The following is a 16,177-nucleotide window of genomic DNA, read 5'->3' as shown; positions in this document are numbered from 1 at the left end:
GCAGACATCTACTCATCCTTCAAGATTCTACTGAAATGTAATTGTAAGCTCAGCAGAATGCATATTCCGAAGGGTTTTTGTTTTTGATGCTGGCTGCAGTATCCCCGGAAAAGTTCTGACACATAACAGGTACTCAATAAAAATTTGTTGAATTAATGGAGTAAGTAAAATGGGAGTACCTCTGTGAAGCATTTCCTTACCACACCCATGATCAAAATATATAATCTTTCATCATCTTTATGGATCACCCTTTTAACCTTGCTTTATGTCTGAGTTTTATAAATGTCTCCTTCACTGGACACATACCTGAGAGTCCAGACCACATGTTACTCTTTCTATTTAATCTTCAATTGCCCAGCAGACAGGTAGCAGGCACTCCATTACTGTTTGTTGACCAAATAAATGGACAGTATGGAGTTTAAAAACTGAATTCTTCAGCTTCCTTTTTTACATCTCACAGGAAGTATTCCAGAAAGCAACAAAGCCAGGCAATGCCAAGAACCAACACCCCCCCCCCAAAAAAAACCCCAAAAACAAAATGCAAAACTGGCTGATCAATGGTGAGCATGCATTATACTCACCATATTAGCCAAATAATGATTTTTAGGTAATGATAAGCTACAGATGGTGAATAGCAGATGGAGTGGAAACAAAACTATGAGTAGCACATTCTAATACGAGGCAAAAAAGAAAAAAAAAAACTATTCACTATCTTTAAAAATGTTATCAAATGATCATTTTTCAAACTGAAATCCACCAATCAACCTCATAAAACTTGTTTATGTAATAAGAATTCCATTCCAAGCACTATATAAATAGAAAATTTCCTTGATGTGTATCATTGGAAATAAATGGCATCATCACTAGAATGAAGCTAACAAGCAAACAATTATGAACAGTAAAAGCTTAAGATTTTAAGTGCTGAACAAAATCAAATACAGTTTCCAATTATAATGAAAACACTGAAAATATATGAGAATTTCATTTGAAATATTTGCCAAGCTTTGTTTCCTCTGTTGAGATTTTTCTCAAGTGGCACTCACAGTTAGCTGCTCAAAATGCTATATTTAATACCTAATCAATTTAATTAAAATCTTTTTTTGGTTTTGTTTTGTCTTTCTGCAAAATAAAAGCTGAGGCTTCTCCTGCATGTTTCCTGCTCAGTGACCTGAGGCAGTCAAGTAGCCACAAGTAATCAAACATGGTCAATTATATTCAGAGTTCAAACACATAAACTGGGCAGATGCTTTCTCCTCATCTACACAAGTGTTAGAAGTTTTGCAGAAGCACTGCAATTATATCTAACCTCACTTACTGGTTGGAGCAGGTAGATGAGAGATTCCTCTTGGATTATTATAATTGGCAAAGGCGTGATACGAGTTGCTTGGAACAAGGTGCTCACAGATGCCATAATCTGGTCAAAACGCCCAGCAAGTCCTCCCAATGTCACAATCATATCTACCTAAGAAAGCAAAGGAAAATCAAAGTCACATATTTAAGAAATGTAAAATAATTACGTATCATCAGACGTAGAGCCTTTTTTATACCTTTTGTTCTTTTTCTTTTCAGGGACTTGCCTACAGCACACAGAAGTTCCCAGGCTAGGGGTCGAATCAGAGCTGCAGCTGCTGGCCTACACCACAGCCACAGCAACACCAGATCCAAGCCACATCTGTGACCTACGCAGCAGCTTACACCAATACCAGATCCTTAACCCACTGAGTGAGGCCAGGGATTGAAACCACATCCTCACAGAGACAACATCGAGTTCGTAACCTTCTGAGTCACAATGGGAACTCCCACACAGAGCTTTAATACCATATTTTATTAGATAAGCCATCAAGAAATATAGGCATCATTTGTGTTGTTCCGATGAAGGACTTGAGTCACTTCAGGCATATAATTGGTGAGTGGCAGAGTCAGGTTTCAAGACGCACTCTTTTGGTACAAGTTTTAAGTTTTTCCCAACTGTCTATTCACCCAGAAAATTAGCCAACTCTTCCTTTAACACTCTATGTGTACTGGCCCTTGCACCTGCAAGTCTTCCTGATGTCACAGTGGATGCCTCTCTCCATCCACCCCCGACAGCATCCCTGTGGGCACTTTGATAACAGAGACCACTCAACAGTAAGGGAGCCTGTTTTACAGGTGTATCACCCCACTAGAACCCAAGTATCCTAAGGACATGCACTGTCTTTTCACTGAACCCAGCAAACTGCCTAAACTCTCTGTACCTCATTTTTATGTTCACATATAAAACCTAGGTAAAAATGACCAACTGATAGGGTCATTGTGGGAGCTATATGAGGTAACTAAGTGGGTTAATAAGGACAAAGCATTGAAAACACCTTCACAACACAGTGATTGTTTTTAAAAAAAAGTTAGCTATTCTTCTATTACCTTGATTATTTTGGTATTATTACATTTATATTACTATTAACCTTTTTGTTGTTACATGTAGTTTGGAACATTTTTTTTTCACTAAATTAACACATTAAAGAAAGCATTTCCTATATCTACAATTGAGTTTATTTAAATGTTCCCCTGTTGTTGAAAATACATTTCCAAGATACTACTATATCAAATTACTGTGGTACTTTCCTAATGTGTAAGACAATGGGTATGAAAAGGCTGTAGAGAAGCGGAAGGGGGTGAGGGTGACAGTTTCCTACACAAAGCAGTTGGCCCAAGGTCTTCAGGAGAATGAAAAGGAGGCACTGCCTGGTTTCTTCTCTTTTGCTGGTCAGCCTGATTCTGCATCTGCAGAGTCAAAGCTGGTCTATTGATCCCGGAAGAGGAAAAAATGAAAAGCTTAATTATAATGTAAGAAAACCTTATATACAATAAATACTGTTACGGTCACTCTACCTGGAATAAAACAGAAATTACTTAAACATAGGAAGTATTTGGCTTTTAGTTTTAAAATGGTACATTTTAAAAGCTCAGATATCATTTAGTCCATGAAGAAGGTCTGATTTTAGAAAAGTAACACACCACCCAAGCACCAGTATAACCTGGTCAGTTTCTAGAGGAACAGTAAGTGTTATAAGCTCCAGGAAGTCAAGGTTGTGCTTCTCTGGTCCACAGGTTGTGGCCCCGGGTCCTGTGCAATGAGCTTCACACATACAAGACACTCAAATGCTGATGAATAAATGAGTGAAAACACTGTGAGAAAAGACTAGTCAGCCTAAGGAAAAAATAGATTAATTGCCACACTGCAGGAAAATATAAATCAGAACGGGGTTCCACAAAACACAAGAAGTAAACTACATAGAAGAACCAAGAAATCTGGTTCTTCTTTGTTCTTCTATGTAGATGCTTCATGTCAAAGCTAGAGTATTTTAAGACAAGTACACCACACACATATAAGCGCCTAATACTATCTTTGGAGACCTTTCTAGAATTAGATTTGGGGCAGAGGAGGACCATGTAGGAGGCATGTTTAACTCCACAAATACACAGGTAAAGACTGAACACTTCTTAACCTTCAGAGGAAAGGGGTAGCTTGCAAGCCTTTGTTTGGGTTATCAAGTCAGGTAATCACTTCTAGTGATATCTAGCAGATCTTATGAGTGAAGCCACTTCAGACAGGAGGAGAAAGGCCCAGAAATTATACAGGACCTCAGAAGAACTACAATTTGCTTTAAATGGAAGAGAAAGACATGAAAAGAAGCCATATATGAAAAAAAAAAATTAGAGAAAGTTCTAAAGCTCTAGTAAAAAGCACAGGGCACAATTCTCTCCACATAATCCTAAATTCCTATCAGAACCTGGGCCTGATAATAACATACTTTATTCGCTATGCAGATCCTAGAATCCCTGTTTTAGGTTCTCAGTGTCTCATCACTATACTCCAGGCCTTGAGGGACCCCACAGCTTCTGAGGCTGAAATTTAACCCATATCTTCCACACTGGGATATCAAAATGAATAAGCAGTATCTGTAAATCGGTCACTGAAGTTTTCAGAATAAAGAAGCAGTAAAATGACTTCTCACCACTGCTCATTTTCCCTCCAGGAAGTATTTAGCAAGACTGATTAAAAACCTTAACAGATCAATGGAAGCTGCAGGGGGGGTGGGAGGAGCTCTCCTTGGTTCTCCTGCTCCAGCTGGAAGCAGGACTTCTGATATTCACTGAGATAGAAGAAAGAAAACAGAAACCACACCCGTACCTAAAGCAGGCCATTTACAGACTGCCAAGATGCCCCCTCTATCTGGATCCAAAGCCCTGTGCATTGACTTCAAACATTACGCAGCATACTGGAAATTTTTAAAACATTTTATTTTCCAGATGCCTCCACATCCCCACAAACAGGCTGTGAGTAGCCAGCTCAGATGACCAGATGTACTGGTGGGATAAGGCTGGTCCCTGCCACAAGTTCCCCTTTCTGCCCATCTCCGACTGACTGAGTGACATTCCAACGCACCAAGGACGGCCTATCAGGCTTTTGCTTGTGTCCCCTCCATAATCTTCAATAAGGCACTTGCTCAGGAATCCTCACTCTCTCTGCCCACCTCCTGCGCCCTCCTCTCACGTGACCCCCACCTGGCACACTGCACGCCCTCCCCTCTAGGACCTGTGAGTGTAACAGCCCTTTAATTTCACAAGCCTCTCTGTGGTGCTAACTCCACGTCTGCGTATCAGCACCAGATGGATCATCAACCCCCCCACCCCAATTATTTCTCACAGCACACTTTGTTACGACTGTTGATAAACTTGTGTCTCTCTCCTTCTAGAGGAGGTCTATGAATCACAGATGCCTGTGGCAGCGTGTGCAACACGGCCAACAAGTATTTCCTAAGCCTCCTCTAGGCATAGAATGTCACAGAAAATTGAATAAATAACCAGAGAGGCAAGAAGCTGATTTTGAGGCTGAGTTAACATCATCCAATTCCTACAAATCTATACTTCCCTACCTGGCAAGGACTCAAATAGTTAGTGGCTTTTGAAAAGAATAATTTGACTTTGTTACCACAGGTAATATTTATTGACCATTTACCACGTGTTAGGTTCTATTCTAAACATTTAGGATATATCAGTAAGGAAGACAAAAATTCCCGCCTTCATGGAGAATATTCAAATGGAAGACAATACACCATTGATAAAAATAAAAAACAGACATATCAGGTGGTATGTGAAAAAGACGGCAAGTGTTAAAAAGGAACAAGAGAGCAGGAAAAGGGAGGTGAAAATTGCTAGGCTTTCAAGAAAAGGAACTTCTACTTGAGACAACCTTGCAGCTCTGTAGGAAAGGTAAGAGAAGAGCAGGAAAGACCAAAGGGGATAAGAGAGTCAGTATAGGACACCGGGCCATGCCCTTCAGAGAACAGACTGTATTAGGCCTCAAAGCAGTGACATGGCCCCAGGCATTTTCAACAAGTGTCAGGAGGCTGGTCCTGAGAACTGTAGAAGAAATTAGTTGGAAAAATCAGAGTAAACTCTAAATGCTAGATTTGTACAGTGCCTTATTAAGCCATGATAAAGTCCTGAGCCATTCCGAGCAGAGGAGTGAGGTGATCCCTATGTTTTTATCACCAGGCCTTAAGAATAAACTGTATAGAGGCAAAGAAGAAAACCAGGAGACCATGAAGAGATCAGCACCATAATACAGACAAGGGATAACTTGGCCAGCTCCAATCACTCCATCAAAAACTATTAGCAATGACATCTTCACTGCAAAACCCAATGGTCATTTCTCAATTCTGATACTATTTGATCCGTAGGCAACAGCTGACAGATTTATTCTTTCCTCCTCCTGGGTACAGCCTCTTACAGAAAGATGGACTTTCAGCAAACTATACTGTCTTGGTCTCACTGGCTGTTCCTTCTCAAGAGTTAACCCATTAACTTTGGAGTGGCCTAGGACAAGGTCCTTAATTAACTCTCTCCTGTATTGGTGTTCTCATGGAGCTTCATGTATCAAATTAAATGCCATTAATGGCATTGCTCCCTAACTCTTTATCTTTATCCAGAACTCTCCCCTCATTTCCAGGCCCATATATTCAATTGTTTACTTGACATCTGCATTTGGAATCCCACGGAGATCTCAAAGTTAACCTGATTTTTCTCCCACTCATGATCTCCCACTCACAGCCTTCTCCATATCAAGTTCTCCAGCCCAAACTCCAAGAGTCATCCTTCACTCCTCTTTTTCTCTTTCACTCCTTGTTTATTCTCTCAGGAAATTCTACTGGTTCTACCTTCATTACGATTGCTCCACAACCACATCACAACCATGACCACCAAAATCTGTCAGAGGGTGTGAGCCACCATTATATCTCACAGGAAATATTACCTTAGTGTCTAACAGATCTCTTTGCTTCTGCTCTTATTTCACCACAGTTTATTCTTAATATAGTATCAAATATATTCCTGTTAAAATGTTAATCTCATTATAATATTCTTCTTCTCAAAGCCTGGTTTTCCAATCATGGTTTTCCTGCAACATTGGATAGCCAGGCATCTCTCTGGTCTCACCCTCTATTTCCCTTCTCTTCCTCCTCTTGGCTACAATCATAACTACTTCCCCCTTTCTATTTCTTGAAGACATCAGAGTCTTTCCTACTTCAAGAACTTTGCGTTTGCTGGTCTTTCTTCCTAGAATTCATTATCCGCAGATATTCACATGGGGATATCGTCTTTACTTATCTCATCAACCATCAATCTAAAAAAAAGTCTCCTCCTTCACACAAGTGGATCATATACTCATTCCCTGACTTAAATTTTCTCCTCAGTACCTATCATTAGCTAACCCATGCTAAATATTTTATATTTTTACCTTGTCCTGTTATTTGTCACCATAATTAGATGAACATTAAATGATGGCAGATTTTTCTGTCTCTAGTGCTTAGCATGTTCCATTATTATGTATCTATTGGTTTCTGATAAATATTGTTGAATAAATGAAGAAATAAAACAAAGGTTGATGGGTAGTAAAAGCATGGTCAGTGGACCAGAGTATTTGTGGAGTTGAAGAATTATTAAAATCCGAAAACAGAGTGAGTCAAATGGATAAAAGAGAGATTGTGGAGGGTTTATAAACCTTGTATAGGCAAGGTTTAGGTATGTTCATACAATTGAGTAACAAAGGAAAAGAGGCAAACGAATTAACCAGAAGGGGATAAGTTTAAGGAAAGAAGAGGTCAATGTAATGGAAGGTTCATTCAAGTGTGTACGGAATTAACCATGAACTAAAATACTGCTGAAAAAAAATTACTGGTGACCCAGAAGTTAAGTTCATTAAAACAAGTGGGTGGAAATGATCAGGATTATAATAAATCAAGATTATGGCAGTAGCAATAAGGATGATATAATCTGATGACATGAGATTCAGGGCTTGACACTGTAGGAGACAAAAAGAATAGATCAGCACTCTCCAGTGAAAATGCAATGCAAGACACATACCCAATTTAAAATTTTCTCATGGCTACTTTTAAAAAAGTAAAAATAAAGGTCAATTTTAAAATATATATTATGTAATGTAATTTATCTAAAATACTATTGTAACATGTAATATGTATCAAAAATATTGAGGTGTTGGGGAAAACTGGAAGAATTACATAAAGAATAAAATTGGACCCCTATCACATACTGTTCACAAAAACTAACTTGAAATACATTAAGAACTTAAACATAAAACCTGAAACCATCAAACATCTAGAAAAAAATATATTGACAAAGGTCTTGCAATGGTCTTACAATTTTTTAGATATGACAACAAAAATACAAATAAACAAAAGCAAAGTACATTAGTGGGACTGCATAGACCTAAAAAGCTTCTGCAAAGCCAAAGAAACAGTTAAGTAGATGAAAAAGCAACCTATGAAATGGGAGAAAATATTTGGCAACCATCTGTCTGATAAGAAGCTAATATTTAAAATATAAAAGAAACTCATGCAATAGCAAAAAAAAAAAAAAAAAAAAAAAAAAAAAAAAAACAATCTAATTAAAAAAAGAGCAGAGGATGTGACAGATATTTTTCCAGAAAAGACACACAAATGGCCAACAGGTACCTGAAGAGATGTTCATCACTAGCCATCAGAGAAATATAAATCAAAACCACAATGAGATATCATCTCCTAACTGTTAGAATGGCTAGTAGCAAAAAAGAAAAAAAAAACAACCACCACAAGAATAATAAGTGTTGGTTAGGATGTGAAGCAAAGGAAACCTTTGGGCACTGTTGGTGGGAATGGAAACTGGTATATCCACTATGGAAAACACTATGGAGGTCCCTCAAAAAATTAAAAATGGAACTTCTATATGATCCAGCAGTCTTTATTCTATTTCTTCTGAGTACAAATATAAAGGAAATCGCAATCTTGGGAGTTCTCATTGTGGCACAGTGGAAACGAATCCAACTGGTATCCATGAAGATGAGGGTTCGATCCCTGGCCTCGTTCAGTGGGTCGGGGATCTGGCATTGCCCTGAGCTGTGGCATATGTCGCAGATGCAGCTTGCTGTGGCTATGGTGTAGGCCGGCAGCTGTAGCTCCGATTCGACTCCTAGCCTGGGAACCTCCATATGCCATGAGTGTGGCCCTAAAAAGCACACACACAGGAAAAAAAAGAAATCTCAAAGAGATACCTACATCCCAGGCTCACCACAGCATTACTGACAAAGCAAAGACATGGAAACAACCATCTGACTGCCAACAGAAGAATAGGTAAAGAAGATTTAAAAATATATGATATATACATATATGTTACAAATATATATGTATAATATACACACACTTTCATAATACATACACACAATGGAATAGTATTCAGATATGAGAAAGAAGGAAATCCTGCCGTTTGTGACAACTTGGATGGACCAGGAGGACATGAGATGCTAAGTGAGATAAGTCAGATAAAGAAGGACAACACTGTGATTTCCCTTACATGTGAAATCTGAAAAGCTGAACGTGGAGTTCCCATTGCGGCTCAGCGGGAACGAATCTGACTAGCATCCTTGAGGATGCAAGTCCGATCCCTGGTGTCCCTCAGTGGGTTAAGGATCCAGTGTGGCCATGAGCCATGGTGTAGATTGCAGATGCAGCTCAGATCCAGTGTTGCTGTGGCTGTGGCTAGGCCAGCCACTACAGCTCCGATTCGACCCCTAGCCTGGAAACCTCCATATGCTGTGGGTATGGCCCTTAAAAAATTAAATAAAAATAAAAAAGCTGAATGCACAGGAAGAGGGTAGAATGGCAGTTGTCAGCAGTTGGGAGATGGGAGAAGTTGGGAGACATTGGTCAAAGGCTACAAACGTCCAGATAAAAAATAAGTTCTGAAGATCTAATGTACAGCATGATAACTTTAGTTAACAGTGTACCATGTCCTTGAACACTGCTAAGAATAGATCTTAAATATTCTCACCATCACAACAAACAAATGTGATCATGTAAGGTAAGGGGCTTGTTAACTAACTCTATTATTGGAATCATTCTGCAATATATATGTATACATCATCATGTAAAAATTTATACAGTGCTATGTATCCATCATCTCCAAAAAGTTGGAAAAATATTGAGAGAGTATACATTTTTTTCCCACTTAGTCTTCAAAATTCTCAATGTATTCAACAGTAATAGGCCATCTCAATTTAGGCTAGCTGCATTTCAAGTGCTCAAGGTGGCCTGTGGCCAGAATTTCAGACCACACGGTCTCAAAAGAACAAAGGACAGTGAAGACATCCACCCCTTCCTGCAGGGCCCCATCTAAGAAAAAGCAGGAGGAGAAAAGACAAAAACAACAGTACCACCATGGCTGCAGAGAACTGCTCTCCTTAGAGAAAAGCCCAGTTTCTGTTGGAGGAAGATGTAAAGATGTTGAGAATATAGGGGATTTTAATGAGGATGGACCCTAAGTGTCACAGGGTACCAAGAGAGTGAGCGTGCACATTCTATGGCTGTCTATTTATTTCAGAATACATCTACCGTCCTCTAAAGACAGAAGCTACTCTCAGAGGCTAACATGTTTTCCATCTGTTATGATACAATAACAGTGTTTGTAAGTCTAAAAGTGTTGTTATAATCCTATTATCTCTGTGGATAAAATATCTTAAATAATATATTTGTACACACACATAATATAAGTTCATGCCAAATATGCCATATTCTGGAACATATAGAATGTAAAAAATCAATTTCTAATTGATTTCTATTCATTTCCTACACTCATGTCAGGGTATTTCACACGGACCTTTTTTGTTAGCAAAGGGAAATGATAGAATAGAAATTGCTTTTGGCTCTTCATCTGCAATCATGTCTAGCCAAAGAACCTTGGAACCCTTGATTAATACACCAGAGACCTGGCTATAGTGTGGTATACTTCTTTAACAGCCAAGGAACCACATGCAAGTTACATGACCTCCTTGTGATACAGGTGGCTCATCTATAAAGGTAAGAAATATATTAAATTCCATAACATGGTTTTTCAAGATCCCTTTCACTTCTAACAGTTCCTGTAAGTTTCTCTGGTTTCCACTATAATAGGTAAAATAATAATTGGGTCTATTTCATTTAGAAAATAAATGAAAAACCTTGTCTCTGCATTATTTGCCTTTATAAAATCATGATAAGACTGGTTGAAGGATATATAACACCAAAAGAGAAGGAATTTCATTTTTATACTAGAGCAGAAAGACCTTTCGGTAAACAAATGACATGTTTTTCTCCATTTGTCCTCAAAGAGACAGATACAGCATGCATGAAAGTCTACAGCAGGAACAGTGGCTGTCAGCATATTTTAATTGCATTGACTTTCCATAAATTGAATTCTGGAAATGCATAAATGGACAATTTCTTTCTGGCTCTCCCTGATAGATAGGGTGACCACATAATTTAATGTACAAGCTGAGACACTCTTGAAAAGTAAAAGGGGGCCATTATACATAATTACACTAAGAATACAGGCATAAACCAGGACTATCCCATGTAAACTAAGACACATGTTTACCCTACTGTTTGAAAATTACGAGTAACATTAGCATAGCCAACTTAACAAAATTAAACATCAGAATCTCAAAAAAATTAGAGATTATTCTTAAGCTCCCTATAACTTTCAAAGATCTGTACTATTCTCTAGATAGGCTTGAATAGAAGATGAAAATCTTTGGTCCAATAGTTTGATACTCTAATCTAAAGACAGAAAACCCAAAGCAGGCTATGAAGGAAGTCACTGGCTGAAGATAGAACAAAAACAATAAACTGACAAAAACCCAGCAATATCAGACATGCTTTAATAAGCCTATAAAATAATTCCAGTGATTGACGTGAAGTACAATGAGACACCAGAGAAATTAAAGACCTGAGTTTTATGGGATCAGAATATACAGTACTGACAAACACAAAATGTAACTGGTTGCATCTTGGCAGACTGTGGAAACAATACTACAGGGATCCCATTTAAATTTCAACAAGGCCCAATGAGTCACGCTTTAATGTAAGCCTGTTGGAGAGAAAGAAATAATGCCTCTTCCAATGGCACGATAATGAGGCTTCTAGTTTTTCTCAAATAATTTGTACTCCATTCTCCCTGCTGCAGCCTTAATTCAGACATTGTCATTTTCACCTGGGTAACCCCACTGGCCTCCTGCCTGGCCCCCTGTAACCAAGTTATTCTCCACTTGATTATGAGAGAAAGCTTTCTACATCACAAATCTAATCATGCCACAGTTCTGCTTAAAATTAAGTACTGGCTATCCCAGCATCTACAAAATAAAGTCCAAACTACTCCAGCACTGATTCCTAAATTACATTCTTAATCCCCACCCCATTTTTTTTTTCTTTTTTTTCTTTTCTTTTCTTTTCTTTTTTTTTTTTTTTTGTGGCCAAGCCTATAGCATGTAGAAATTCCCAGGCCAGGAAATGAACCACAGCAGTAACATCAGATCCTAACCTGTTGAGCCGTAAGGGAACTCCCACCCCACTGACATTCTAGAAACACTTTAGCGCTCAGAACACATAAGATTTCAAACCTCAGTGCCTGAACTATACCCCTTCCCTCACTTGTAAACTGTCTGCAAAGATGCAGACCTCTACCTCCTAAAAAGAAAAAAAATGAACTAATTTGAACAGAATATTTTCATCCAACTTTGTCAAACTGTCAAACTGTAAATCTGTTATTAAGAAATGTCATAAACATGTTTACACAAAACTTGCTTTTTTTTATTACTCAGATGAATTTATCACATCTGTAGTTGTATAATGATCATCACAATCACATTTCACAGGATTCCATCCCACAACCCAAGCACATCCCCCCCACCCCCCAAAGTGTCTCCTCTGGAGACCATAAGTTTTTCAATATCTGTGAGTCAGAATTTGTTCTGCAAAGAAGTTCAGTCTGTCCTTTTTTCAGATTCCACATGTCAGTGAAAGCATTTGATGGTGTCTCATTGTATGGCTGACTTCACTTAGCATGATCATTTCTAGGTCCATCCATGTTGCTAAAAATGCTGGTATTTCGTTCATTTTAATGGCTAATATTCCATTGTGTACATGTACCACTTCTTCTTGATCCACTCCTCTGTCAGTGGACATTTAGGTTGTTTCCATGTCTTGGCTATTGCAAATAGTGCTGCAATGAACATCAGAATACATGTGTCTTTGCAAGTCATGGTTTTCTCTGGATAGATGCCCAGGAGTGGGACTGCTGGATCAAATGGTAGTTCTATTTTTAGTTGTCTGAGGAATCTCCATACTGTTTTCCACAGTGGTTGCATCAATTTACAATCCCACCAACAGAGTAATAGGGTTCCTTTTTCTCCACACCCTCTCCAGCACTTATTGTCCAAGTGTGCATATGTGATTTCAGTACTGCCTACCCTTTGAAATCCCAAACTGAAGAGTTTTACCTTTGACCTTGAATACTGAGAATGGAACACTCCCCTGATTCTGGTTAGTTCCTAGTCTATCTTCCAGATGCAGCCACGTTACCACCTGCACAGGGAGAGTCCAGACTAGAGAGTGTCACTTCCATGGGGATTCTCACCTGTCTTCTCCTGCTTACAAGGGCATCTGCCTCAAAGGCCACAAATGCTTAGAGTCAGAAACTGTATCTCACTTGGTTTGCACTGTTCAACAGTACTTGACGGAGTGACTGGTAAACACATAACAGACATTTGTTAGCTGCAAGGCAGCTTTAACTCTAGCCACTAAGAAGACCACTCATCACCAAGCATATGCTTTAAGTTTATTTTCTAAGATCCTGAATTCTTAATAGAAAAGATTACTAAAGGGCTACCCTTCAAAGAATCTTGTAATTGCTTCTTTTAATATTATCATTAGGATTTCAATCCTTCAAGTCAGCTTACACACAATTACTACTCTAATTTTCTAAATTATATTATGACATTTGATTCAAAAATTCACATTATCTGTATATCAAAATTCAAATTCTTTATCATGAGACTAAAGATTCTTCCTATGTTACCCCAAACAACATTTCTAGCACTGATGATGGCTATGCCCACTCTCCTTCTTAAAACTCTTACTGCACACAGTGAGTTTTCTTTGCTTACCTCAGATTGCCCTCAAATGCTTTAATTTCAGATCCTCTGGTCATGACAGAGCATAGGACAATGACTGAGCTCATTCCCAGAATAATGCAATACTTTTCTGGTTTACCTTAGGAATGGTTTTGAATTTGTTAATTAAACATTTCCAGCCTGGTTATAATGACACTGCTGTCTTTCCTTACAGATCTGAGTACTAATATATCCTTGATTAACTGGCTTATTGGTCCTCAAACCATATTAATGAGATTCCTGGGGATGGACATGTCTTCCGTATAAATAAAAAGAATACTGTTATATATATTTATTTATTTTTCTTTCCATGTAAATACAGCAAGTAATGGCAAGAGCAAATCTGCATGTATATATTTTTCTCTGTATCAGGAAGTGAGTGCCAAGGAGAGCTGAACAGAATAAATAAAACACATATTCTCGGGGGCTTCTTTCATATGAGTTTTTAATTTTTTTATCTCTGTTGAAAATTAAATTCTTTAAAGAGTCAAGATTGTATTTATGAGTAAGTAAAATTACATAAAGACATGGTCTGTATAAATAACGTGGACATTATATATCTACTGAGGTAATCATGGGCGCCAAACCTCTCATGCCATCAGGATATGAAGGTATTTCACATCTTTTTTGAATTACGGGGGTTTGAGAAATGGAAAGATATATTATTTGAGGTTTCAAAATCCCCAAATACCCAGCATAGCATCTTCAGCACAGTTGGTATTTGTGCAAAATGAAAACTCCAAGTATGATTTCCATCACATTCAGAAACCATGGGCTATGTGGAAGAAGAGTTTGAAAGGCTATTACAGTTTGTGTAAACATCGTCCATTGAAGCTAAATGACTGCTTGGTAGATGAATGAAAAAATTCAAATCTGCATTCCAGACCATACTAATCAAAAAGCATCAGATATTTTTCACTCTGGCTAAAAATTCTTTAACATACATGATGCCTTACTAAAGTTGAGTATTTGAAAGAGAACTAAGCAGTCATTCCTCCCATTCTGTGAAAAATGGTTATGAGGTACCAAGAGGTACAACCCATATTTTCTTTAGTCATTCCCATCACTGACCAAGTTGAAAAGAGAAAGATAACTTCCAAAACCTTTGCAAACTCACTGATTTTTGGTAAGAGATGCTTTGTTCCCAGTAGATTAGTATTTCAGTACTTGTGATCATTTTTAATAGTTATTATCCTATCTTGCATCATCATGATTTGTTTTCTCTAAGCAATATTTCTTGCTTTTTGCTTCAGCCATAAAATAAGTTTTAGCTGCATATTCTTGTCTAAAATGATAAATGAAAGTCTTGGTTCATGTCTGGATGGATTAGATTTGGCTCTTTGTAGTACTTTGGGTGCATTATTTTCCCAAAGTTTAGTGGTATAAAACTCTCTTCATTTTTTATTGACCATTTTATAAGAGGTGGCTATCAGGCTTGCTGGAGTGCAATCCTTAGGTTTTGCAATCTGGTGCAATATAAATAGTTTATGTTAATTATCCCCTTTCCACCTTCTGGGAGAATAGAGACATTGTGATTGCAAATTTTGCACTTGGTCATTAACACTCTGGTTTCTAGATATGCATTGGACCATTTTATAATGCCAAGTGAGAATGTTAAGACTGTTACTGCAGTGACATTAATTACTTGAAGCTTATTTCTTGCAAGGTAGTAAGTTTGCCTCGGCTATTACATGTATACAAAATTGCTGATCACCTCATCATCCTCAGGTTGACTTTAAGTTATAAGCAATGTGGATTGCTATTTTGCTAAACATATTCCATCTCCATAAGCATCACAGTAAACTGAGTACAATCTGGAAGACAATATTTGTTCGATAATAATTTCTTCTTTCTGAAATAATTTCATTTATCTATATGGATGTGTTGAAAAAATTAGAATCTTTAGGGTCAATTTTACAGGCATATAAAATATCTACCAGAAATGGATGAGGAAATAGAACTATAACATAATCAGTGTATTTTGAATTCATATATTCCTATTTCCTAATGTATTTTAAAGTACCTTGACACAGCTCTTCATACTGTCAAGTACATACAGTCACGCATGTGTTGGGAGTGTAAGGTTCATAGCAGATCCAGAAAAGAAGCTGTGCTAAACTATTTCTACTCTAGGCATCTGCTATGGACCAGCACATTGACCATGGAATGCTAAGCAGAACTTCTGCTGAGAAAACAGATGGTCACGGAATAAAAAGACATTTTCTACTTCCAGTTACTAAGAGAGGAGAAGGATGGAGAGTGAAGGCTATAGGATTCCATCTTCTCTGATCTTTTTTTTTTAATAACACATGTTTATTATCTCACAGTTTCTGTGGATCAAAATTCTATTACAGTGTGACAGGGTCTTGCAAGGCTGAAACCAGATGTCAATTGGCTGGATTCTTGTCTGGGGTTCAATTCCATCTTCTCTGATTTAAGTGGAACTTTGTAAGAAACGTAACACAAAGAAGAATGTATGTCTATGTATATAACTCTTCTCCTGATTACTTAATTACCACTGAAAACACATTGATCTGAGGTATACATCCCTGTGATAAGCAGTAATATCATGTCAGTTCTTCAACCATGACTTAAACTATAAGCAGATTATTTCTTAAAAACATAGATACTATCATTGCGGACAATCATAATTATGGGTAG

The 16,177-nt window shown here is 37.8% G+C and overlaps 1 protein-coding gene across 14 annotated transcripts in view; it reads right to left on the bottom strand.

Moving 5' to 3' along the window:
• The window catches only part of TPK1 (thiamin pyrophosphokinase 1), a 372,261-nt gene that overhangs the window by 147,591 nt on the left and 208,493 nt on the right, over positions 1-16,177 (bottom strand). For 8 of the 14 annotated variants that reach the window (XM_084977546.1, XM_084977540.1, XM_084977541.1 and 5 more), the window contains 2 exons: positions 1,316-1,462; positions 582-671 (listed from right to left, as the gene is read on the bottom strand). In XM_084977546.1, coding sequence (XP_084833672.1) covers positions 582-671; positions 1,316-1,456 — 231 coding nt within the window. In that variant the 5' untranslated portion in view covers positions 1,457-1,462. The remainder of the gene's footprint in view (positions 1-581; positions 672-1,315; positions 1,463-16,177) is intronic. The other 6 variants (XM_084977549.1, XM_003130287.6, XM_084977548.1 and 3 more) reach the window with 1 other exon arrangement.

This window comes from Sus scrofa, chromosome 9, assembly GCF_054392235.1.
Source record: "Sus scrofa isolate SSC_HxYL_T2T_F1_AM1 chromosome 9, Sscrofa_HxYL_maternal_Yorkshire_Landrace_v2.0, whole genome shotgun sequence".
Classification (NCBI taxonomy): Eukaryota; Metazoa; Chordata; class Mammalia; order Artiodactyla; family Suidae; genus Sus; species Sus scrofa.
Note: the sequence above shows the minus strand (reverse complement) of the source record. Positions and strands in the feature narration are given on the sequence as shown.